Source organism: Tachyglossus aculeatus, chromosome 25 (assembly GCF_015852505.1).
Source record: "Tachyglossus aculeatus isolate mTacAcu1 chromosome 25, mTacAcu1.pri, whole genome shotgun sequence".
NCBI classification, from domain to species: domain Eukaryota; kingdom Metazoa; phylum Chordata; class Mammalia; order Monotremata; family Tachyglossidae; genus Tachyglossus; species Tachyglossus aculeatus.
The window spans coordinates 14,460,553-14,488,077 of NC_052090.1; the positions used below are offsets into that span (position 1 = coordinate 14,460,553).

The 27,525-nt window shown below is 41.6% G+C and overlaps 1 protein-coding gene across 1 annotated transcript in view; it reads right to left on the reverse strand.

Annotated features, from left to right (window-relative positions):
- Nucleotides 1–6,141: 6,141 nt before the first annotated feature.
- Nucleotides 6,142–27,525, reverse strand: part of PXDNL (peroxidasin like) — a 244,176-nt gene continuing 222,792 nt past the window's right edge. Inside the window, exons 20-23 of the mRNA XM_038766521.1 lie at nucleotides 21,738–21,858; nucleotides 19,701–19,830; nucleotides 12,976–13,089; nucleotides 6,142–7,020 (exon numbers count right to left, since the gene is read on the reverse strand). Coding sequence (XP_038622449.1) covers nucleotides 6,889–7,020; nucleotides 12,976–13,089; nucleotides 19,701–19,830; nucleotides 21,738–21,858 — 497 coding nt within the window. The 3' untranslated portion in view covers nucleotides 6,142–6,888. The remainder of the gene's footprint in view (nucleotides 7,021–12,975; nucleotides 13,090–19,700; nucleotides 19,831–21,737; nucleotides 21,859–27,525) is intronic.

Genomic DNA, 27,525 nt, shown 5'->3' on the forward strand with positions numbered 1-27,525 from the left:
ACCTCATCTGTAAAATGGGGATTAAGACTGTGAGCCCCCCGTGGGACAACTTTATCACCTTGTAACCTCCCCAGAGCTTAGAACAGTGCTTTGCACATAGTAAGCACTTAATAAATGCCTTTATTATTATTATTATTATTATTATTATTATTATTATTCCTCTCAGTGACTGTGAGCAGACATTGTGGGAAAAGGGTGGTTTTGACATCCCCCAGTACAGTAAGTCTCAGAAAGTCAAGAGACCTAAGATTATGTATGTTCCAATCCAGACATGGAGCAAGATCAATCTGTGTGCAGAGCACTGTACTGAACACTTAGGAGAGTACAATAGAGTTGGTTAGGTAAACACAATCCCTGCTCTCAGAGTGTACAGAGCAGCCTAGGGGTGGGGAGAAATAGGCTAACCAGTTTAGTCAGGATAGTCCCAATTCCAGGAAAAAATGGCTTAGGCCACCTCTAAAATGCCTGTGTGTTTTGCTTAACTTTCTGGGGAATGTTTCTTGATTAGACTTCTATTACAGTTAATATACTATTGTTCTATATCTCCCATTTTTCTTCCATTCCATTTTTCTCCCTGAACTTTGAAGACCTCCTGCCTTTCCCCATTAAGTCAGCATATTCTAACTGATCTCATCCTAGGAAGATTGGGCCCTGCCCCATTATCTACCTCTAGGATATAACCAAGGCTGAAATATGAAGAGATTTATTAAAAAACAGTATTTGTAAAGCACTTAATATGTGCCAGACACTGTACTAAGCGCTGTGGTAGGTGCAAGATAATCAGGTTGGACACAAGCCATGTCCTACTTGAAGTTCATGTTCTTAATCCCCGTTTTACAGATGAGGTGACTGAGGCCTAGATAAGTTAATGACTTGTCCAAGGTCACACAACAGGTAAGTGGCAGAGCTGGGATAAGAATCCAGATCCTCTGACTCTTAACTCCTTGCTCCATTCACTAAAGCATGCTGCTTCTCTCACTCAGCAAGTTAAGAGACTAACTTCTCTCTTCTTAACTCCACTACTCCAGTACTTTGTCAACCACAAAGCACCCCACTAAGTTCAGACAACTGAAGTAAACGTTATGGGTTGAGATCTATTTTACACTCCTTTCTTAATTTCCTCCCAATTCTGCCAGTGTGGTAATGCAATCCGTACTGATTTACCTTAAGTCAGCTAAGAGGAAAAAAGGGTGGAGAACTAGAAAGAGCTGCAGATCATGAGAAACCCGCAGTTCACTGAGATCACAAAAAGTAAGGTCATAAAATATGAAGGCTGTTGAAGTGTTTTGATAGATGCAGAACAAAGAGATATACTCTGAGACAGAGGGAAAAAGTAATGATGGCTTGTGAAAACAAGCACCATTCTTGTGGTCAAGGCCACTCTCAGTGAGTGTAATGTTAGGAATGATAAGAAACACATATAGTTGACCTACATTCTTAAAGAAGATACACCACTTATCTGCTGTGTGATCTTGGGCAAGTCACTTCACATCTCTGGGCCTCAGTTCCCTCATCTGGAAAACGAGGATTAAGACTGTGAGCTCCAGGTGGGACAGGGACTGGTTCCAACCTGACTGGATGTATCCACCCCAGTGCTTAGTTCAGTGCCTGGCACATAGTAAGTGCTTAACAAATACCACGATTATTATTATTTATATTATGATTACTATGTCCCCCGCAGTACTAAAAGTTACATAAGTAGTGATTATCATGCACATTGTCTCTGGAATTATAGAATATAAAAGCACCATAAATACTTACAAAACAGCTATGCTCTTTCATAATGTTCCCTGGAACAGTTTAGAGAAGATCACATGCTTTTCTAAAAATCACATTCAGATATAAATTTTATTTGGAATAAATGGAAGATCAGCTTGCCGCCAACAATTAAATGTTTAAAAGAACTTATATTTCACTTGCTGTTTGTAGAAAAAATAAGATCAAAAAACATTTGTACTTCTCATCCAACTGCTAAAAAAACTTGAAATTCAAAGGCCTTTTTTCCTTAGACAATAATGATGCCATAATTTATGCATTATATAACAAAAAATTTGAAAGCCTTTTGTACTGCTCTGCATGGTACACGGGCACACAGAAACCCCAGTTTTTTAGATAAGTGAACTAATTAGAGGTCCTTACCTGAGGAAAACAGGTGGATTCACTGTGTTCTGGTTGCTCTTTTCACCTCTTGAAGATGAAAGGAAAAGAAGCATCCACAATATCAGATCAAGAAAATCAGACAGTTTGTCCAAGACACTATTGCTGCATAAAACCGCCCTGAGTAGGAGAGCTTTTGTCCAGTCCTCAGTCACATCCCTGATTAGACTGTGAGCCCATTGTTGTGGAGGCATTGTCTCTGTTTGTTGCCGAATTGTACTTTCCAAGCACTTAGTACAGTGCTCTGCACACAGTAAGCACTCCATAAATATGATTGAATGAATGAATGAATTTCACTCTTCTATCGTCAATAAAGTGGATAGAGCATTTTTCTGGGAAACAGGAGACCTAGATTCTCTTCCCAATTCCACCTTTAGATAGCTAGAGTGGAGGAAGATTGTACATTCAATCAATCAATTGCATTTATTGAGCACTTACTGTGTGCAGAGCACTGTACTAAGCGCTTGGGAAGTACAAGTTGGCATGCACATGTCCTTACAATGTGCTGCACTCTGGGTCCTAATGAGAACATGACTATCAAAAATGAGAGAGCAAGTAGCAAGCACTGTGCAAGCCACAAGCACTATAACCAATTCTTTTGCTTGGGTTCTTGCTCTCAAGATGATGGCTCATCTGACTCCATTCACAGAATCCTATCCTGAATTCATTTTTAAACATCATTCTGATGCTTGACACAAACATCAACAAACCACCAAGATGTAAAAATTCATTTTAAATACAACACTTACCACCTCTTGCATTTTCCACAGGTTCCCTCACTTTATTCATAAGGTAACACTATGAATTTCTTTAACTTTTATGAAAAGTCTCCATTCAGACTGATCTTTAAACAAATAATATGCCTGGAAAATAAACTGCAAAAGACACATACTGCCTTTTATAATAAGCATTTCTTTCAAAATTCAGGTTGGATTTTTGTGCAAACTGCATCTTCAAAATGATTCATAGTCTTACTGGGCTTGAATTTTGTATACAAACCAAAAGAGTTTTAGGGCTTTAGACTATATAATGTGAACTTGGGATGCCTTATCCAAATGGCATAACATTCCAAGTTCATAATGGTCTCAACATTAAACTAAAGAAACCAACTGTACCAAGATGAACAAATACACTGTAATCCACAAACTGAATTAAGTCTTCTGTTCCCCAGTAGTTCTACCACACAGAAAACCCTGGCCAGGAAATCAGCACAGTTTATTCCTTGGTGGGCAGAAACATATGCTTGCTCCGGGTAAGTAAGCAAGTGACGTTCTAATGCAAAAGCTGACTGATAAAATTCCCCCATGCAAATATGTGAGCTTGATTTCACTGAGGATTAAACAATTGGAAATATTCCATATAACTGATCAGCAAATTCAGTATCTTGGCTATTGGGAACATAATAATTGTGGTATTTGTTAAGCGCTTACTATGTGCCAAGCACTGTACTAAGCGCTGGGGAACATATGGACAGGGAACATGCCTGCTAATTCTGTTTCATTGTGCTGTCCCAAGCGCTTAGTACAGTGTCTGCACATAGTAAGCACTCAATAAAGCACATTTCACCAAGTTTGGGTCATTTTCTTGTACAGGCCAAGGGAAGTTAGGCTGGGGAACGAAAAGGCTTACCTCACGCCCTAGGTCTTTGTTTTCTTTAAATTCCTTTGGAGAACACATTGGCTGATTGGAGATGTTCATGGTCTTACCTGTTCCTTAACAGGGCTAAAAGAAGGTGATTTGTTACTAGCCTAACAAAGGATCAGTTTCTGGAGATAGGGCAGTCACACATGGAATTGCCCTTCAGGTGTGCCAACTGAGTGACTCTGGCATCTCCCAATTTGATGAGGAAATCCCAGGATCCAGACAGTCCAGCCTCCTGGGCTCTGAGCACCACCCAGTCGGTAGCAGAATTAGGGATGGACTGAGATGCTCCTGGCTCACCACCAATAGTAGAAGGATTTCTCCTTTCTCTCGGCACGTTAGGGCAGACAACATTTTCCACCAAAACATTTGCTCACCTCATGCAGATGTTTCCATGGATCCTGATTCTCTCCTCTTGGTAGGGGCATGAGGGAGCCCTTAGGGGCTTCTTGAAAAGCGGGTAGACAGTCCAAAACAAACCCCTGAGTGCTTCTATGCTCCAGTCCACAAGGAAAAGATAGGGAATATGGTGGCCATAGACTCTATCCATTCAAGAGGAAACATTACAAGTGTCCCAACCTCTAAGATGACTATCTGACCCATGCCAGTAGACACGCTTGTGCAAAAATCCCAAGACTTTTTCATCTTTCAAGACTCAATAAGAACATTCAGTGGAATGAGAGTAAATTAGACTACACAGTGTTTCATGATTTAAACATTTTTTTGATTATACAAAAAGTCCTTAATAAAGATTCATTTCCTGATGGATTCTCTACAGTAAGCTATAAAAACATATAAAGTAATCAAATCCATTCAGATTAAGATAAACTGACATACACTTAGGTCAGTTTTACAGTATAAAGTTTTAAGAGTACAAAATCTAAAATGTTACAGATAAGTGTAATGATGGCAAGATTGATCTATAATCGGTGTGTCATAAGCTGTGCCTCTTCCTCTGAAGAACAGAGAAATACATCAATGGTGTGGACATAACATATTTATAGCATCTTTCCAAGTACAACATGCACTGAAATTTGATGGATTCCTAGTCAAGACCAAACTTTGAGCTTACTGAGACACAAATGTAGAGTGTTGGTAAAAGGTGGTTTCTAATATTTTAAAATATATACCTTTAGTAGCCTGATCATATTTTCCTGAAGTCTGGAACATCTGTTCAACATCATTTGTTTGTATGTCCCTTTCCCTTCTGGGCAATCATGAGAGCACTTGGGAAGGGAAAAACTGATTTAGTCTCCCTGCAATCAGAGACTGACTGATTGTTTGTCTGTCTTCAAATGGTGGGGTACCTAAATGGACTATAGTGAGCAGGAAACATCCCAGATGTGGGAAGCCACATGTCTGGAGGGAAGGAAGGAAGGAGGGAGAGAGAGCATGCATGCAGTGTGGGGATCAGTGCAAGGTAAGCCGCCCAGTTTAGACAAATCTATCCCAATTCTGGGATATTTGTATATGTTTTAGGGTTTCCCAGGACACCCATCAAACTCTGTTACTGGCTCAGCAAGACCAGTCAGCCTATAATCAGTTACATTTAAATGGACTATAATTCTATGTACTACACAGTCTATCCTTTAAATTGTTTGCTTGAAAATTTAACAGCTTGACCAATTCATTTGGGACTTCAGGCACCCAAGTTACAAAAATAGTAATAGTATAAAAATACTGATCCTTAGTTTTCCATCAACAGAGTATTTCAGTAAAGCCATGGACGTCTTTTTAAGTATGAGAACTTTTTTCCATAACTAATAAGAAAAATTGACTTCTATGTTCTAAAACACGAGATGGAACAAAACAACATCCCTTACTTCGTAGTGCATGGAGAGTTTCGTGTGATGGGTTCAATTTTTGTAAAAAGCCGGGAGGTGGAAGGGGTGGAACCCATTCTAAGAGGAAAAGCAATAATTTTAATATTCCGTGCAAAGAGCTCTAATTTGGTGTTTGGTATTCCTTTGTACACCTCACAGATGCAGTGCTTTAAATTTACAAACTCTCTTGGGTGTTGGCAGATATTGTCTGGACAGCAGAAGGCAGGTCTTTTGGAAGTTATATTACCATCTCTTGTGTTTGTTGGTTTAGCTCTTCTAGAGTCGATTATATACTTAGCAAGCTTGAGAAGCAGCATGGCCTAGTGGAAAGAACATGGGCCTGGGAGACAGAGGACCTGGGTTCTAATCTCAGCTCTGCCAATTGCTTGCTGTGTGACCTAGGGCAAGTCACTTAACATCTCTGTGCCTCAGTTCTCCTGTTTTCCCTCTTACTTAGACTTTGAGACCCATGTGAGACAGTGATTGTGTCCAATCTAATTAACTTGTATCTACCCCAGCGCTTAGAACAGTGTTCGACACATGGTAAGCATGTAACAAATACAAAAATACAAATGAAAAAAAATGAACAGTTCTTTGAGAGATGTGCCCCAGGCACCTAATTACAAAACCTAATCATCATTTCACTTGGAATAGTATAGGATTTTTTTTTCTAATTTTAAGGAGTGTTTTGATGGTATCTTTAGTGAGCTAGAAGAAGGTTATAGAATTTAATTCTAAGGGAAACTGAAACTGCTGATTATTTTTCAAATGCATGGAAAGAAGGGGGAACACATGCCCCACAAAAAGCCCCACCATAGCAGGTCATCTTGTAGAAAACAGTTCAATACCATTTAGACTCCTCCCTCAGTCCAAATCTACTCTTGTTAAAGCATGGGTTCCTGTTTCCAAATGAAACACATTCTCACTATTCACAACTGCAAAATGCTATAGACATTTCCCCACTCTGATGAAAAGAGACAGCAAGGAGAAAATATGCATTTCCATACAAGATTTTTGAGGCATAATTTACAACTTTCAGAGGCAGTATTGAGAGCATTTACTACTGTGAACGACTTCCAGTGCAAGTTTTATGACTGTTTGTTTTTGCATTATTTCCAGCAATACTGAAGTCAATTGGACAGAACAGGTCCACTGAGTTTAAATGCTTCCACTGACCTGATTTTTGAAATCTGTGTGCATTTTCACATCAAATATGTTAGTGCAGGCAGGGAGGATCCAGGGCTCAGACCCGATTGGCTGATGTCGGCTAAAGGTGTTCGGGGGAATTGATGGGCTTCCCAGTAGCTCTGCAGGTTGGGCAGCAGTTTCCTTCTGAGGTGATGGGGTCTGGGCAGTCTATTGAAGGACAATTCTCCACCAAACAAGTCACCTGCCCGCTCTGAAAGGCAAAGGACAAATGTTAGTAAATGTCTAGAGCAGAAGTATTTATGAGATTGTCAACTTGTTTACTACTTGCCTAATTTGCAGTGTAAATATCATATTCATCCCCCTTCTAGACTGAGCGCCAGTTTTTGGGTAGGGACCGTCTCTATATGTTGCCAACTTGTACTTCCCAAGCATTTAGTACACTGCTCTGCACACAGTAAGTGCTCAATAAATATGATTGATTGAATGAATGAATATTCAGCCCAATGTGGAATGTGTTTTGATAAGGTAAGAAAGGAGCACATTTTCCCTTTAACTCTTCCAAGCCGCTTAATTCCATTTAGTCCATCCCATTTTATAGTTCTCTAAACAATACTCTTGCCCTGAGAGACATCCTCTCAGAGAATAGGGGAAGCCATAGGGAGAATCTTTCTGGCACCCAAATGTAATATTTGTTAAACACTTACTATGTGTGGAGCACCATGCTAAGCACTGGAGTATATACAATACAATCACATCAGTCATAGTCCTGTCCTCCATGGGGCTCACAGTCTAAGGGGGTGGGAGAACAGGAATTAATCTCCATCTGGCAAATGAGGAAACAGACACAGAGAAGTTAAATCACTTCCCTGAGGTTATAGGGCAGGCTTTGTTAAATCACTTGCCTGAGGTTATAGGGCAGGCAAATCACCGAGCTGGTACCAGAAGCCAAATCTCCTGCCTCCTCTCATCCCTGTGCTCTTTCCACTAGGCTATGCTCCCATCCTGGCCCCCCAAACACACAGACATACACACACACGTTTCCTCTGGATGAGGATGGTTCTAACATCAGCAAACTGTGTTTGAAGACATAACTGAACAGATCCCATCCTTACTTTGCTAAGATGAAGGTTGTCTCTTGCCGTACGGTGGATTTGCTGTTTGCCATTTCTGCTGCTGTTTTTGATTTTAGCATCTTAGGAACTTGTACTTCCCAAAGCCTCTGTTCAAAGAGGCTCCCGTGCTGGGAGACCTTGGTTGGGGACCAGTAGGCCTAGGAAGTCTTACCTTTCACCAAGGTTGCTTCTGCTGGCTATGGGCAATTCTTCAAAAACTGGAACAAAAACCAGGTGTCCAAACCTTGGCAGCCCTTATAGGATGGAAGGAATATTCACTATTGCACATGGGGTTGTGCCATATCTACAGAATCCCTTGCTGCTGAGAGTGAGCCATCTTCACTCACCCTTCATGCTCCTGTGTGGATGGGTTCCTACAGATGGTTCAGATCTGTATCAGAGGCTTTAAAATGGTGTTCGACTGCACCCCCTCTCCAGCATCGGCATTCCACCACGTGTGCATCCTTAACCTGATCACACTCAGGCTTTAATAGATAGTCCATCCATTAGGGTGGCTGGACACTCTAAAAATGTTAAGGATGCAATATTTACTTTCCTATAAATAAAGCTCTTTGAGCAAGTAACTTAGCTGGTGTCAGCTAAAGTCCTGACAGTGACCTGGTGCCTCAAAGGTACCCACTGTCTAATGCCACTCATTGTCTTCTTGCCCTGCTAGTTAGCGGTATTGCTGACACAGAGGATCAAGCAGACGTTTTCAGTTTCCAGAACTATGCTGTCTACTTGGGGCTCTGTCGGTTGTATCACTAACAAGAGTTTAGGGCATTAACAGCAATACAGTCCATTACTCAACATCATGTAGCTAGAGGCTGCAGTGATCTGTCACTTAGTACAACTGACGAGTTCCATTGATGGAATCACTGAGCTGCCACTCCTTGGACCTTGAGTCCCTCCATGGTGTCTTTAGCTAATTCAGTTTTCACAAGATGATATTGACTTACTTCTCAGCAGGCGTGAAAAAGCATTCCTGAACTTTCCAAACTAATGAAATCTAATGACCATGTCTTGGCAACACTGACAGACTGTGAATTAAAATGCCTCCCGATTATCAGCTTATACTACTGCAATATCCATCTACAGACTGGTAGTAAGTTTTTCTTCTCTTTTGTTTAGTTTTCAGCCACTGAAAGGCTCAAAACAAAGTCATTTTTGTTTTAGGATGGTTAGTCATTGTTACCTCTGGGAAAACCGTGTCACCCTGAGCAAGTAACTTGATCATGCTATTAAGATATCCAATTTCATTGAACAAAGTAATGCCAATTGTACCTGGCTTATTTACATACAACTGCAAAATGAAAGCTCACTAGTGTTACTATTTAAGAACTCCTGATTTGAATAAAGCCAGCTGTGGGATTAGGTGGGATTAAAGACAGTGGTTTTTAGTCACTTTTTCAAGCCCTATTCACAATAAGGTTGAGCAGTATAATGGTGGTTCTTGGTTTTATGACCTAAGCAGTTTCTGAAAACTCATCTTAAGTTGAAACACAAGTTGTAATCAATTTATCCTAGGAAAATTATTATAAATGGCAAATTGGTTCCAGGAACAAGGTCAGATTGCTTACTTTGACCAAAATTACCCAGATATGGCTACTCAGCCCTATTACAGATGAGAAATATAGCTACAGTAACTTATATTAAATTAGGTAGGTCCCACCATAGAGTAGCTGACGTTTACTCCAGTGGAAGTAAAACGCATGTGTTATCTTTCTCTGGTGGATTCTGTCTGGGAATCAGGTAAATTGTCCTCCTGCGCCCCCCACTATTGTATTCTCTTTAAATTTTCCCCCTTCCCCACACTTCCTAATGATTCCTGTGTGCCTCCAACCCCACGTGGGGCCAATTGTCCCCCCACTTCCTCCAATCCTAAAGGTCCTACTATGGCCTGCCCCCTCTTTCTGCTCCTGACACCACTTTTTGAAATGTAATTTAAATTTGTTTCACAACTAGATTAGTCCCTTTCCTGGGGAAGCAGCACTCCCCCCCTCACCTCCCCACTGGTCTGCTCTAACTGGGAGGACCAGAGAGGTCAGTACAGAGGAAGAAGTCTGATATCAGGCTACACATGCCCTCCCCCCAAGCCCTAACCTCACCCCAGCCCAGCTTAGCCCTCAGGGCCGTAGTAGTCCTAGGGCTGCAGGTAAAAGAAGGAGAGAAAATAACAGCACCTCCTTCCCAGGTCTCCTCCCCTTCCTCGGGGCAGCCCCCTCAGATGGGACTGTACTGATGGGGAGGAGGGACTGCAACCAGGAAGAGGTCAAACAGATCACGAAACGAGTTAAAAAAAATCAAATACCCACTGTACTATAAAAACACCCCAAAAAAGGAAGAAAGCACCTCTGAGCATAGAAGTAGTTAAGGGCTGTAGGGATATCCCAGGGAAATGATGGGGGTGAATTTGGCAGAGAGGGAGAGGACATACAGAGGAGCAGGAAAACATGACAATTTCAGGGACACAAGGGGCAAAGGTTTAAAGAGGAGGAGAGGAACAGGGTGCAAAGCCTGAAAGGTTGGGAGACATAGGGGAACGTGGAGGGGACAAGGTTTCCAGGTCCCCAAGGACAGTCACTGCAACCATCTTACCTCCAAGTAAGTCCTGTACCTGCTGTAGGGGATAAACAAAGTTAGTACCATGACGAAAGCTAGTGTTGTCAGGTCAAAAACCAGGAACGGCGGGGCATGGTGGTGAAAGTACATTTAGAGATGTTTTATGCACTGTTCATTATAACTGGAAATGTCATAAGTCTAGGACTGTCTAGATTCTTCAATGGGGGATTTTCAGGGACCTTAGGGCTGCCACACAGTATTCCTACTCAGTGCACGGGTGGCTTACCTGTCTTGGGCTTCCTTGAAATCCTGTCCTCAGTAGAAAAGCATGGGAGTTGTTACTCCAGGAGGAGTAATGGGTTGGGTGGAGACACCAGCACATTATTTTGAACTGACTGTAAGCTCTTCAGAGCAAGAACCCTGCCTTTTATTATTTCTTGATATTTTTCCAATGTGACCAGTGGGATGCCCTGCACACAATAGACTCTCAAGAAATGCTACTGATGGGCCTTTTGTGACCATGTAGGTCACATCACGTGACCCACAGTCACAGTTAGGAGTCTCAGCTGTGGCCACAGAAGGAAAAACTGCTGAACTCCTTCCTCAACAGGAAGCACTTTTACTGCCCTCATCGCTTCATACATCAATTGTTATAATTCACTTTTTAATGTTAATTCATACTGATTCATTTTAACCGACTGAGATATGTGTAAAGGTTGCCTCCTCTAAAGTAGCAAATTCCTCTGGGCGTCGACAGTTGGTTATTATACTAAGCAGCCTTACAGTGAATAAAGAAATTTTACATTTTCACAGAGAGGAAAGGTGGGTGATTTCTTGAATACCAAAGTTGCAGTGCAAACACTTAATAAGCCTTACCTCATCAACCTAAACGTTAAGTACAAAAATAATAAGCCAGCTAATTTTTTATGGTATCTGTTAAATGTTTAATATGTGCAGTGCCAGGCATGTACTAAGCACTGGAAATGTTTCTCAGGTTTGACACATTCCATGTCCCATGTGGTGCTAACAATCTTAATACCCATTTTACAGATGAGATAACTGAAGCACAGAGAAGTTAAGTGAGTTGCCCAAAGTCACACAGCAGACAAGTGGCAGATCTGGGATTAGAACACAAGTCCTTTTGACTTCCAGTCCCAGGCTTTATCTACTAGAACATGCTGACAGACCCCTGTGCAAAGTGTGAATCGACAGATAATAAAAATAACAATTGTGGTACTCGTTAAACTCTTACTATGTGCCAAACACTGTTCTAAGCACTGGGGTAGATACAGATTAATCAGGTTGGACACAGTCCCTGTCTCACATGGGGCTTGGTCTCGATCCCTATTTTACAAATGAGGGAACTGAGGCCCAGAGAAGTGACTTGCCCAAGGTCATAGATCAGACTAGGGGCGGAGTTGGGATTAGAACCCATGACCTTCTGACTCCCGGGTTCATGTTCTTTTTGGAAGTGCGATCCTTCCTATGCCTGAGAGGGAGATTAAAAAGATTTTTGTGCAACGAACCCATTGCACGTAAAAATTGTACTTCGCCATTGGCAGGGCCTGCCACTGTTTTTCAGACTGCCTTCTTGCACCCCAATATTCTCAAAGCCTCTGCTCAGAGAGAGCAATCGCTCTTCTAATTGCTTCGTTTCATGCTAGTTTGTGTGCCTCAGTTTTCTCTCTACTGTTTATGGCTATAAACAGCTTTTCCACATTTACCTCATGATATCTAAAATGTCTGTTGACCCTTTCCTAATGCTAATAATAATGGAAATTGTGGTATTTGTTAAGCACTTACTATGCACCAGACACTGTACTAAGAGCTTGGGTATATACAAAGTGACTGGGTTGGACATAGTCCCTGTCCCACATGGGGCTCACAGTCTCAATCCCCATTTTATAGATGAGGTAACAGAGACACAGAGAAGTGAAGTGACTTGCCTAAGGTCACCCAGCAGATAAGTGGCCAATCAGGATTAGAACCCATGACCTTCTGACTCCCAGGCACTTGCTCTATCCACTTCGCCACTGACCGTCAAACTCCCTCCTTTTAAATTCTGGTTTTAAGTCTTTGCATATTCATGCATTATTGGATAATGTATAAACCTAGTTAGCAGAATTTGATGACAAAAATAAATTCTATGTTGCTCATGAAGATCTGTGCTTGTATGGTTACCCTACTATCGGCTAGCACATTTAATGAATTTTTTCAGGTTTATTGTCAATCCAAAGCACTTCACTGACTTCTCAAAGCAGTTCACGGTCTGCAACTTGTCTTCTTATATAGGTCTCTAGAGCACAGTCATCAGCATACAAGAATTTACTGATGTTCGTTTGAAAACCTTTTGATGAGACTCTTACGAGGGCATCAGTAGAACAGAAATTTTCAGTGGTATCACTGGAATCTGGCTACAAAGGAATAGGCCTTTCTTCCTTTAATTCTTCACTGCAGGCTGCTTTAAAAGGCAGGACAGCAGAGGAAAAATGGAAATAAAGGAGGAAAAAAAACCTTTCAATAGCACGTACCTTGCAGATACAGCTAATGCAGTCATCTTTCATCCAGTGTTCATTGTTTCCTCGTTGGATTCCATTACTGTCCATGCACCCTTCCTGCCTCAGGCGAGCCTCCAGCTTGTTTATCTGAAGAAGGAGCAAGATGGGGAGAACTGGAGTAATATAAACTAAACCAATGATAACCTAGTTTAATGAAATGCGGCACTCTCAAAGTACAAACCTAAAAGGTATGAGAAACTTCCAACCTCAGGTAAACTTTATTTTTCTTAATACCTTCACTCCGATTCAATAGGCTGTTTGTTACCAAGTCTGAGTTATTAAATAGCAACCTGAAGGTATAATTTATTGACTAGTAAGAATGCTGTTGGCCTCAAAGAGTTACTGCAGCTTTCAAAGGTGCCTAATTCACACATTGAGATTATTACTTACTGAGACAATTGAGCTTTCATGACCATTAAATTGGATTTATTCAAGCAGTATTTTGAGAAGCAGCATGGCTTAGTGAGAAGCAGTGTGGCTTCGTGGAAAGAGCAAGGGCTTGGGAGTCAGAGGTCATGGGTTCTAATTCTGACTCCACCACTCATCAGCTGTGTGACTTTGGGCAAGTCACTTAACATCTCTGTGCTTTAATTACCTCATCTGGAAAATGGGGATTAAGACTGTGAGCCCCACGTGGGACAACCTGAATACCTTGTATCTACTCCAGTGCTTAGAACAGTGCTTGGCACAGAGGAGGCGCTTAACAAATACATTATTATTATTATGAATTATTACATATTATATATATGTATATATTATATTATTATAATCCCACAAAGACATTCTCCAGTAGAAGACAAGGAAATAAATATGCTTGGCTTCTCTTTCTCTTCTCTTTTCTGAATGTGTTCCATCACCGGTTGTTACTTGTTGAAAAGCATTGCCATGGGTCAGAGATTGTTAACCGGGGTTTTTGAGCCCATGAGGCAGCCCAAGCATTTCTGGGAGTAGTCACTGGGATAGACAGTAGTGGCCAGTAATAGTGACCAATAACAAGAACCTCATATTGAGGCCTGCAGGAGCTGGTTGCTTTGGCCACCTTGTCTCAGCTGTCTCAGCAGTTGCTCTGTGTGTGTGTGTGAAAGTGAGAGTGTAAATGTGTGTGGGGTCTGAGGGTAGTAAGCCACTTCAAGGGAATCCTTGTGAGACCTCAGGGATAAGACTTCTTTAAAAACATCTGTCAGTGGCACCTTGAAAGGCCAGTTGAGGGGAGAGGGCTTTTCCAGTTTTTTTTTTATCCTGCCCTGCACTCTACACATCCCCCCAAGACTGCATGAACTCTCTGCTTCCAGTTCTAGAGGAACATAAATTTAGGTATTCGTTAAACACTTAAGTATCAAACACTGTTCTAAGCACTGGTGTAGGTACATGTTAATTAAGTTGGACAGAATCCGTGTGCTTCATGAAGCTCACAGTCTAAGTAGGAGGGAGAAGAGGTATTTAATCCCTATTTTACAGTTGAGGAAACTGAGGCACAGAAACGTTAAGTGAGTTGTCCAAGGTCACACAGCACTCAATTGGCAGAGCTGGTATTAGAACCCAGGTCCTCTGACTCCCGAGACCCATGCTCTTTCCACTGGGCCATGTTGCTTCTTCCTACAAAGCTCCTCAACTGTTCCTTTCCAATGCCTTCTTCCCCACTGCTTTCAAACATGCTCATGTCTCCTCTATCCTAAAAAAACCCTTCCTTGACCATCTAGTTACCACTTCTTCTCCCTCCTACCATTCTTCTCCAAACTCCTAGAGCAAGTTGCCTACAGGTGCTATCTCAAGTTCCTATCATCCACTTCTCTCGACGCTCTTCAATCTGGCTCCTGTCCCCTTCAGTCCATAGAAACCACTTTTCAAAGGTCACAAATGATCTCTTTCTTACCAAATCCAACAACCCTTACTCCACCCGAAACCTACTCAACCCCTCAGCTAGCTGCCTCAGACACCATCAACCACCCCTTCTCCTGGAAACATTATCCAACCTCGGCTTCACTGACACTGTGTTCTCTTCCTATCTCTTTGGCCACTCATTCTCAGTGTATTTTGTGGGATTCTCCTCTGACTCACAGCCCCTAACTGTGGGTGCCCCTTAAGGTTCAGTTCTGGGTCCCTTTCTACTCTCCATCTACACCCACTTCTTGGGAGAACTCATTTGCTGCCATAACTAGAACTATCTGTGAAGATGGTCATTTGAAGTTCAAATCAGAAATATGGAGGTTTTACAAAAATGAAAAAGTTTACCATCTCACTTCTGCCTGGCTTTAGTTTTCCTTCCTAAGACAATTTCCACAGCCTATCTAAAAAGAGCTGCTGGTGAACTTAAGGTTATCACTGCATTTATAGAACCTACATCAAAGACAGCAGTAAATCATCTAAATCACTACACAGTTCATATAATAGAAAGCATTGTCATGCACAATAAGATGGCAGAAAAGGCCCACTTTTCTGCCTGTAAAATTATTTCATGTATAATCAATGTGCTAAATGGATTTAGCAATGTTTAATAGGAAAAAATATTTTTATAATGGAGCAGCCATCACAGAACTGGAACTGTTAAATCAATGTCTGCCAGCTGCTTGTAATTTGTGCAGAAGGGAAAACCCTAAAGCGATCAGTAGAAATACGTTTAGAAAAACACCAAAGGTACTGTTAACAATAATTGCTTTGGCCTTTTTAAAGATCTGATTGGCACTTATAAGAGAATTCATATTGGAGCGCCTCTAAATATAGCCAGAAAAATATTGGCAATGAGAAACAATAAGGTGCTAGTCCAGGTAAGACATAAGAATCGCAGGAAATGCTGCAGGGTTGAAAACACTGGTTCTCAAACCCTTTCATCTTGTGACCTCTCAGAAGACTTGCATGTCTTCCCCAAGACCCCCGCTTGGTCTTTCTGGACAATGTTCCCACCACATCACCACAGAAAGAAAAATAAAAAGCATATTCTAGAAGGCTCTCCTGGCATGGAGAAGGGCCATGAAATGTTTCCCCAAGCAGGGAGAGGTTAAGGTAAATAGAAGAAACTGAAATCTGCTCCAATCCCACCCAACAGCTGTTCAGTAAAATATTCAGAATATCTCTAGACTGTAAGCTCGTGGAGGGCAGGGAATATATCTCATTCTGTTGTACTGTACTTTCCCAAGTGCTTAGTACAGTGCTCTGCACATAGTAATTGCACAGTGATCTCAGAAGACGTTCCTTAATGGGCAGAGAGCACATCTACCAATTTTATTGTACTCTCCAAGAACTTAGTACAGTGTTGTGCACACAATAATCACTCAATAAATATCAGGGATTGATTGACTGACTGAACATTTGCCCAATGGTCCGTGGGATACAATGCACTCTTTCAAAATACTAGGGTTTAAGAGAAAAAAGGCCTGCTGTCCACTAGCAATGTCTCACTGAATGCTGATTATGGTACCTACTAAGTGGTATGTGCTGAATATTGTTCAGAATTTAGGTAGACAGATTAAGTTAAACCAGATCTCCCTCCCTTGTGCAGTAATGTCATTCCCATCCAGTGGCTTAGCATCCTGCCTTAGGTCCTTCAGCTGCAGCCTCCACCGCATGGCCTCCAGTGTGAGGAACACTGGTTTGAAAGGGAAATGTGGTAGGAATAGGGGCTCTGACTTGGGCTCAGTGTTGGCTCCATTATGTCTCATTTATAATGTTCAGAAGCACTGTAACATTAGCTCACGGAAGGCTACAACCTTGAGAAAACGGAAGTGATCCTGAGAAACACTAACAAAAGACAAAGGCGGTGTTTGGAAAATTACCGCAAGGGATAGCATTCTCCTAGAAATTTCCGTGTTGAAAAATTCAATGTATTTTATCATCATGCTGAACTACTAATTAACATTGTCCTCTTCCTCCCCCTCAGCAGGTTAATCTAACACCAAGCTGATTTCCTAGAGAAACTAAAGCCATTAAATGTCTCTCACTAAGTGAAAACAAATTTCCTTCTGAATGCCCTCTGCATCTTGTAACGGTAATATCCCCCTGGAAACTAGGCTTGCATGAATTTTCCATTAAGATATTAATTTTGTAGCTTCACTGTTTTTAAGCCCATCAAGATTCCCATTGTAAACTGTTCAACAGTAAAACAAGGAAGTTATCATATAGCAAAATACTCATTAAATTGCAGAACGTCATAGGAGAGGGATGGGGATGTTCTAAAAGACTATTTTAGGTTTTCAGGAAAAATCCTTATAAGTCAGCAGCACTGCTATCTGGGGCCTCTGCCTTGACCACAGCTATCCCAGTTGTGATACGACTATTATCTGCTGTCATGTAACAATTTGTTTCACTAAAATGTGATGTGGAAGGATTACTCTACTGCCAAAATGAGCCTGTGAGGACATTTTTTTCTCTCTGATGTAATTCAGCTTTCCTGTTTTCAAAGTTGTAGGTTTTTAACTATTAGCAAACTATGTGCACACCTCTCACCAGACCCAGAGCACACACTATGATGTGGAGGAGTTGTTGCAACGGGGAATCTGAGACAACAGAGGTGCTTTTTGAGCTCAAGAAGATTTGGCGAATTTCTAATACACTGACCCATAATCAAGCGATCTGCTCACTTCAGAGGAATACAGTTAGGCTGAGATTGGTCTTCAAAATATTGAGCCTGTCAGCACACAGCACTGGATAAAGATGCCTTTTGAAAACCTCCAATTTAGTAATGAAAAATAAGTGGTTGGATTCTCTTTCCATCCAAACTAGGTACACAAACCAAAAGAAACTGAAAGCCTGAAAGGTTTGGAAGGCCGGATGTTGTGAAGCTGAGTGGGGCTGAAGCAGCATTATCTGCCCACGGCATTTAAGACCGTCTTGTTCTCCTACCGTATCCCGCATCTGCAGTTCACCACCACTGCTGGGATAGGACCAAGGCTGAATTCTGTGCAGGGGTGGCTGCTGCCCTAAGCACCTGGGCTCTGAGCCACACAGCCCAGAGAGAAGGGGAGAGGGGAGCAAAAGTCACTTAAAGGCAGAGGCCAGCAGGAAGGCTGGAGTCAAAGCCACCCCATAAATCAAGCAATCCATCCTATTTATCATTTACTGGGTGCAGAGCACCAAACTAAGTGCTTGGGAGAGCACACTACAAAAGAGTTGGTAGACATGATTCCTGACTCCTGCCCTCAAAAATATTTACTCAGAGAAGCAGAATGGCTTAGTGGGGAGAGCCTGAGCTTGGGAGTCAGAGATCGTGGGTTCTAACCCTAGCTCCGCCACTTGTCAGCTTTGTGACTTTGGGCATATCACTTCACTTCTCTGGGCCTCAGTTACCTCATCTGTAAAATGGGGATGAAGACTGTGAGCCTACATGGGACACCCTGATTACCTTGTATCTACCCCAGCGCTTAGAACAGTGCTTTGCACATAGTAAGCGCTTAACAAATGCAGTCATTATTTAGGGACTGAGCCGAGTTGGAGGGGTGCCTAGAAAGGAGACAATTTCCAGAGGCAGAGAAAGAACGATTACTGGTCAGTGAGGAAAACCCTTGTTTAACATGACAACCATATTAACATGGGAAGCAGCGTCGTCTAGTGGATAAAGCACGGGCCTGGGAGCCCGAAGACCTGGGTTCTAATGGAGGCTCTGCCAGTTGCTTGCTGTGTGATTTTGGGCAAGTCACTTAAGTGCTCTGTGCCTTAGTCTCCTCAACTGTAAAATGGGTATTCAGTACGTGTTCACTCTCCTACTTGACTGTGAGCTCCATCTGGAACAAGGTCTGTGTCCCACCTGATTTACTTGTATCTACCGCAATGCTTAGAAGAGGGCTTGACACATAGTAAGCACTTGACAAATAGCATTAAAAAAAATCTGGGCTGAGCATCCATCAACCAACAGTATTTACTGAGTGCTTCATTCTGTGTAGAGCACTGTACTCAGAACTTGGGAGAGCACATCTAGATTTATCTTTAACAATTCCCCTCCAGCTTCTCCTCAGGCCTATAGCAGATGGAATATCATCAGCAGGGCATTATTTAAAAGTATATGGACAGAAATATTGGCTTAATTGCATTCAATAGGTGTAAATAAATAACTGTTATTACTAAAGATATCAAAAAAGCACAACCTCAAACCCGTATAGCCACTGGGGAGACCAGTGTGAGATATACAACATGAGAAGCAGCATAGCCTAATGAGAAGCAATGTGTACTAGTGGCTAGAGCATGGGTCTGGGAAATCCCAGCTTTGCCCCTTGTCTGCTGTGAAGTGGGCACATCACTCACTTTCCCTGTGCCTCAGTTACCTCATCTGTAAATGGGGATTAAGACTGTGACCCATGTGGGACATGGACTGTGTTCAACCTGATTCGCTTGTATTTACCCCAGCACTTAGTACAGTACCTGGCACATATGTAATCTCTTACCAAATACCATAAAATGAAACAAAAACAACGCCCCCAAACAAATCCAACAAAACACAAAATTGGGAAATTTCTCTTTGAGCAAAAATTGCAGGAAGATGGTGATCCTAAAAACAGCCCCAGACCCTGTAAATAGTAGTTGCAACTCCACCCCATGAAAGGTTTTAGGATGTGTAAGGAACAGAGAGAGTTAGGTGTGCAGGATCTGCTAGCACAATTCCACACACGGGCAAAATCGATACCAGGATTATGGTATTTGATTTCGGAGGTCAGCTGGAATCACCTACGGAATAGCTTAGGCATACTCTCAGGCATTGGAGGAAGACCAACCTGCTGTCTGAGAGCTGTGATTGTTTCTTGAATTTCTGCAGCAAATTGGATGAAGTCCTGGGAAACATCTGTGCCAGGCCAGGGAGTCCCATTCACTGACTCTCTATCCGCGTGAGAATTTCTTTGAGGCCTAAAAGTAGCAAAATGAAATGTTAAACTCAGGAATTAAGAAGGATCGAAAGAAAAAAATGCTTCTTTTGGAACAAAAATTTAAATGAGCCTATAATGGATAAACCAAACTGTCATTCCATTTGATAGGTTCTTTCAAATGAGATGAAATAATTTATTATTTTTTTTTTACAAACAAAGGCCTGTCATGTTGCATACAGCATTTAGTCCTCAAAGTGTTTTTTTTTTTCCAGGGACTTTTGTTTCACCTTACACAAAGAACACTGACAGGTAAAAATGTCACACATTAATGCAGAACACAGGTGGGAAAGTTGCTTGCTAGGTTACATATTCACAATGGGATCTATGATAAGACAGTGATAAGTCTGGTTATCAAAAAAAAAAAATCACACCTTCTCAAGCCAGACAATTGCAAAGTAACTCAATTCCACTGAACAAGAAAAAAAATCTTCAGACTCAAATTTGAGTGAAATATTTCTCAAATCCTTAACTGAAATGAAGAGTCATATATCTTAAGGCTTGACAGTGAAGGGAGAGAAACTTGAAAAGCCAACCCATCAGGGAGCTGTTGTGTGTTGCAGAATTCCCTGTGCTTTAAAAGGGTAAACACAGGGTGGGAAGATCATTCCTTTTTTTCCTGACTTGGTTTTCTATTCCCAAATGAGCAGGCACACAGATCCACCCGCTCACCTCCTATGAGAAGGGAAAGGAGAGCTGGAAGATTTGAGCTTTGGGATGGGGGTTCCAGCAGAGGAGTTTCCATATTCTGGGGATTGGATGTTTTCTCTGAAGTGAGATGACATCATGACAGTTGCCCTGAGAACCCCCCAAATAGAATAAGGTCCTATATTTTTCAGAAGAATGGCTAAAGTACTTGAAGCAGCTAGTGACTAAGGTTACCTCCACAGCATTCCCTGTCATTGCTGAATAATTCCCTCCCACTCTCACACCAAAGGAAACAAAGACCTGGTCATCAGCATCCCCATGTCAGTGAAGGGCCTGTCACCCGTCGCTCGGGGACGGGTTCACTGGGGCCTCACCGGTTTGTACTTGCTGGTATTAAGGCTCCAGCAGAAAAAAGGCCTCTTATCATGGCACTCCATCATCCAGTCCTTTCCACCCACAGGTTGAGAATTGGCAGCAATTTTCTGGCTGCAAATTGGTGTTCGTGTTTAGGAGGCAGAAGAGCTATAGATAAAACCTTGAGGCTTTGGGGCTCCCCTCTGGGAAAAGAGGAATTAGAACGAAAGGGAGGCATGTTCCTGGGCCCTCCCCTCCTTTGGGAAATGGTGGAGTATGCCATGAATGCACCCCCTGTACCCACCAATGTACCACCCGGCAGATGGTACACGTCACATAGATTCTGGCGGCTGAAATCTCATAGACTTGGCCCGTGAAATGCTTCTGTTTTTCCTCACTCTTACTAAAATTTGTGAAATTGCTTTTCACTATTTTCATTTTCCACTATGGAAGTGGAAAATGTTTTTGCTTCCAATAATCCCAGTGTCATTTCATTCTTATTTTGTTCCAGTGCCTAAGTCATGCCAATGTTGAAAAAATTTAGCTCAAACCTAAAGCTACTTGAAGAAAATCGCTCAGAGAAACGACCCACTTGCAGTTCCCACTTCTAGAACTAGTAGCCCAGTTGTTCTGGTGCTAAGTCAGCAAGTACCAGGGGAGCTTATTAACATCATTAAATCAACAGAGGGACTGGGTGCTGGCCTAATTGTTACATAAATGCTGTTTGTAAACATGACCATTTTTCCGTTCTTAATATATTTCCTGCCAATAAATGAGCAAAAAGACACCTGATATTAAAATAAAAGTTTCAAATTTGACATGCATGGTTTCAGCTTTACATTCTTGGAATACTAAGGTAAAATCAGATCTAAGAAACCTTACACAAACCTGTTTCTCACATCCTTGGAAGCCTCATTTTTCCTATGTTCTTCAGGAGAGCTGAAGTGTGCAGAGCTTTTATTTTGGAACTCCTGTGATAGTGCTGTAAACTGCCCTCTGGTCCTACAGTCTGTGGGAATAAAAAGCCACAACAACAATAAATGCCATCGTGTGAGTGGAAAAAAGGATATGTGAGGAAAAGTGAAAAAAAAAGAAGGCTTAAGGGAACTTCGTAATTGTTTTCAGGTATTTTTAAAGTTGGACAACCCAAAATGGGTGACATGTTCTCCACTCACACCAGCATGAAAGAGCTCTCCTATTTCCACCCATGGGCTCTCAGAAGCTGAATTTTCCTGGCAGCAAATGAGCTGGAATGCCTTTGAAAAATACCACTACACCCCATCTTGTGTTTTAACAGAAAACTCGAACATTTGGGTAGTCTCTCTCCTTTTTTTAATCCTGAAGTCAGACATCTTGTTCTATTTTCCTAATCTGTGTTGCCTTTTCACTGTACACCTGCCCTTAACTGGGGGAAGGGGAGCCCATCGATTTTCTGAGGCTAATTTCTTATAATCAGGACAAGGAAAATTGAAAGTGGACTGAAGCCTTGAAGTACTAAGAAAAGTACAAGGAATAGAAGAACCTTGCCCAGAATAGGGTAACCTTGATTTGCCTCTTCATTGTTGACAACTGGAAGAAGTATTAGTCACTGACATCAGAGGATTTAATAATTTTCTATTTTGTCCAGTTCCTTCTTTAAAGTAGGCATTTTTTGTCTAGGTTTCTCTTTGAGATTAACTTTTACCACAAATTATTTTAGTGTGACGTTAAAGATCAGTTTGCAAATACATTAGGGAACTTGTAAAATAAACCAACATTTATTCAGTACTTTTCTGAACAAGATTATTAGATGAGACCAAGCACTTGGGAGAGTGCGATACAACAGAGTTAGTAGAAATTTGTCTAAATTTCCAAATTTCAGTCTCACAGGGAGCTTAATACAACTGAATGCAGCACTGAGTCCTTTATGTAACTCAATCAGTGAGGCATAATTACTGAACCCTACCATGTGGTTATGGTTTTGCTGAAACATTACTTGCTAATTTGGGAATGTTAAGTGGGTATTAGAAGAATTACTTATTTCATTGCTCTAAAAAAATTAATGGCAAGTTGGTCATAGGGCTTTGTAGAATGAAGAACTGTCAGAGTCCTCCAGGACTTTTTCAGAAGGCTTGTAAACACATCAAACACAGAGTATTGCCTTTTGGAAAATAATTGAAAATCTAGTATTTGGTGAACTTATGTAGGAAGTATCTCTAGGGGAATATTATTCTATAGCTGAGCTCCACTTTATCTGTATTGTTTTGATTTATTGCCTATATCACTATTTGAGCAGAGGTCATATTTCATACTCTTCATTATCTTCCAGGGTTTTTTTTAGCGTCCTTCATACTGCTATAGAACTTGTCCTTAGTTCCGCTTTCAACAAATATTCAAACAAGTCTTCTGCAAGATCAACAAAAGTGAGTGGGAGGTCAGTTTACATCACTATAAATGCTAAAAATTAACAGGTGAATTCAAAGGCAAGGGAAAAGTCAATCTTGTGGCAATGACCTCATTAAGGTTTCCTAGGGACTGGTGAAGTTTGGCTTTCTCCGAAATATTTTGCAGGGACTTTTTGAAGTCCAGCCTGGTGTAACCTTAATTTCAGAATACTTTGATATCAAGGGCATAAACAATCCAAGAAATTAAACTTCATTACTCAGCAAAGAGAAGGATCATTTACTTGAACGAAAATCTCAAGTAAACAAATATATTTACATATGTATATGAAACGTTCTTTTTTTAGAGTAACTTGAAACTTTAAAGAGAGAGTTTAATGTGAAATATGCAACTGGAAATTGCAAGACCAGATGGCTGCATAAATCCCAGTAGAAAATATACATCTGTTAGCGCTCTGTGGAATGGTTTTTTCTATTTGAAGAAAGATTTATCTGATTAAGAGGAATGGTGGTTTGGAATGCCACTTGCGTTAACTTATCATGTAGACCACCTGCATCTGGAGTGATCTTTCATTTCTAATATGAGCTGCTAGTAAATAATTTACCAAACAGATGGACCCAGAGTGTGGGTTTTGATTGAACCATGCAGATAGGAGATGAGGAATAAGGTCTACACTCACGGGTATCGCTGAATTAATTATGTGCCACTTTAGCCTGACTCCACCACATGCAGAAATCCTTGATCTGTCGTATGGAGAGCAGTGAAGATGATGTTGGGCAGTAAATTCTGGGGACTCTTGGATCAGTAGTTCTCCATTTCAAGACTGCATGGCATAGTAGCCATGCTATGCCATGCTATGCCAAACAGCATAGTGTGGGAGAGAAGCAGTATGGTGGAGTGGACAGCGCACGGGCCTAGGAGTCCAAAGGTCATGGGTTCTAAGCCCAGTTCTGCCACTTGTCTGCTGTATGACCTTGGGCAAGTCATTACACTTTTCTGTGCCTCAGTTACCTCATCTGTAAAATGTAGGTTGAGACGGTGAACCTCACATGGGATAATAATAATAATAATGGCATTTATTAAGCGCTTACTATGTGCAAATCACTGTTCTAAGCACTGGGGAGGTTACAAGACTATCAGGTTGTCCCACGGGGGCTCACAGTCTTCATCCCCATTTTACAGATGAGGGAACTGAGGCCTAGAGAAGTTAAGTGACTTGCCCAAAGTCACACAGCTGACAATTGGCGGAGCGGGGATTTGAACCCATGACCTCTGTCTCCACAGCCCGTGCTCTTTCCACTGAGCCAAGCTGCATCTCATAATTGAGTCCGCTTCTCATAGAGTCTGTGTCCAGCTAGATTTGCTTGTATCCACCCCAGCGCTTAATACAGGGCCTGGTGCATAGTAAGCACTTAAATACCATCATTATCATTATTATTACTGCAATCTTAGATATGGCCAGAAGAGAGACATCTTCACTTAACAAAAATCAGCACAGCCTATTGGAAAGAGCATAGGTCTGGGGACCAGAGAACCTAAGTCTGTTTTATTGTACTTCCCCAAGCATGTAGAACAGTGCTTCTGCACATAGTAACTGTCCAGTAAATACCACTGATTAGCTCTGGACCTGGGTTCTAATCCTACCACCACCACATGCCTGCTTTGTGACCCTGGGCTAGTCGCTTAAATGCTTTGTGCCTCAGTTTTCTCATCTATAAATTGTGGATTTAAAATCTGTTCTCCCTCTCCCTTAGACTTTGAGCCTCAGATGGGACAGGGAATATGAGTGTCTTGACAATCTTGTATGTGCCCCAGTGCTTAGTGCAATGCTTGGCACACATAGCAGGCACTTAAATGGCATATTTTTAAAATGTGGGTGAAATACAAGGTGGGAAATGCACATGGAGAGAAGGTCAGGAAATGGGGGAAGCAGACTGTGAATAGCTACACTTGGGAGAATAGAGAGCTGTGCTCATATTTATAAACATACCTGCTCCATCTGCCATTTGTCTGCTGTGTTACCTGAGATAAGTCACTTCACTTTGCTGGGCCTCAGTTATCTCATCTGTAAATGGGGATTGAGATTGGGAACCCCTCGTGGGACAGGGACTATGTCCAACCCAATTTTCTTACATCTACCCCAGTGCTCAGTACAGTGCCTACCACATAGTAAGTGCTTAACAACTACCATTATTATTTTTTTTTTCTGAAAGCGACCTAAATGAAGGTTAGGGGATTCTGGGAGTCTAGGCTGAGTCCCCCAGGGTAGGGGGGCCCATCTGCCATAAATCCTTAGCCTCTCTCAATTCCCTGATGTGAGAAATTCACCAGCAAATGCCAACAGTTCCCCCTGGCATAGCCACTGTGGTACCCGAAACCACCCTGGTGTTCTTGACAGTAATGCTCACACCTATGTTGGCACCACAGATCTGTTGTATCTGAGAAATACTGCAGTCATTTTCTAGAGGTTATCTTACAAGCCTGGAATGCTTAAAATTTCTCTGAATGGGCCTTTTTTTTAATGGCATCTGTCAAATGATTACTATGTGCCAGGCACTGTACGAAGCACTGGAGCAGGTGCAAGCTAATCAGGTTGAACACAGTCCATGTCCCACATGGGGCTCACAAACTTAATCCCCATTTTATAGATGAGGTAACTGAGGCCCAGAGAAGTTAAGTGATTTGTCCAAGGTCACACAGGATGAAGAAGCAGCATAGCCTAGTGGAAAGAGAATGGGCTTGGAGTCAGAGGACTTGGGTTCTAATCCCAACTCTGCCAATTGCTTGCTCTGGGACCTTGGGTAAGTCACTTAAGTACTCTGTGCCTCAGTTCCTACAACTGAAAATAGGGATCAAATACCTCTTCTCCCTCTTACTTAGATTGAGAGCCCCATGCCGGACAGAAACTATGCCCAACCTAATTAACTTGTAGCTCCCCGAGTGCTTAAGACAGTAAGTGCTTAATAAATACCATAAAAAACTGGCAAAACTGGGATTAGAACCCATGTCTTTCTGACTTTCAAGTCTGTGCTCTATCCACCAGTCCAGGCTGCTTCACGCAGAGGATGAGGCCATTATCAAGGCCACGCTTTTGTCTCAATTTGGATAACTAAAGACAGCATCCTCAAACTCCCTGCCTAAATGAGTTTATCTTGGTGAGAAATCAACAGAACTGAGGCTCAGCAAGTACAGGCTAGCCGGGCCGCTTGGATTTTCTAATTACTTTCTAAGTATACACTGTAGCACTCCCTGCATTCCAGTTAAAACCACTGAGGGAGTATTTATAGTAGAATCTGCTTTTGCTACTGAAATGCCTTTCTGAGTACAATAATATAATGAAGAAATAGGCTCAAGTGATTCCCAGTGATTTGAAAATGGCAGGACTATAAAAAACAAAACATGACATTTTCCCCAAAGTATAAAGCAGCTATTATAAGCCTCAATAAGTTTTTTAGTGGTACACTGCACATATGAACAACCAGTTAATTCTAATTTGTAGGCAGTGTAGTGTAAAACAAATTTACTTTCATCATTAATAACGGTAAGACTAATGGATTACTATCAGGTGTTTAGCACCCATTCTGTTTTTCTGTGTAAAGGTCAGCAAAGTAGTGGACCTTCATTTGCTCTTTTCTTGCAGGACATACAAGTTCATGGGACAAAAATGGGGAGAGCATTTAAGTCATCATCGGAGTCTCATTTTCCCCTCCCAGTTCACTGGGCCCGAACTTAAACAGTGACAGAAGAAGGGATAAGCAAATTAGTAGTAAAAATATCATTCATAACAATGAAAATTAAAATACCACCTGAGAAAGAGCTATCTACAGGAACACTTGCATTATCCCAAAAAAGCATGCATTCCATGTCCCGAGGATTACTTCATATTGAATTTCCCCCCCATAAAAACTAATAATAATAATAATGATAATAAGAGTGGCATTTGTTAAGCACTTACTATGTGCCAAGCACCGTACTAAGCAGTGGGTAGGTATAAAATAATCAGGATGGACACATAACCAGATTCCCGTTGTCCCTGTCAATGGAAAGAGCACAGGTCTGTGAGTCAGAGGACCTGAGTTCTTATCCTGGCTCCGTTACTTGCCTGCTGTGTAAGCTTAGGCAAGTTGCTTAGCATCTCTGTGTCTCAGTTTCCTCATCTGTAAAATGGGGATACAATTCCTGTTCTCTCTCCCCTATAGACTTTAAGTCCCATGTTGGACAGGGACTGTGTCCAATCTGACTGTGTCATGTCTATCGGAACATAACACAGTCCTCAGCACATAAATAAGAGCTT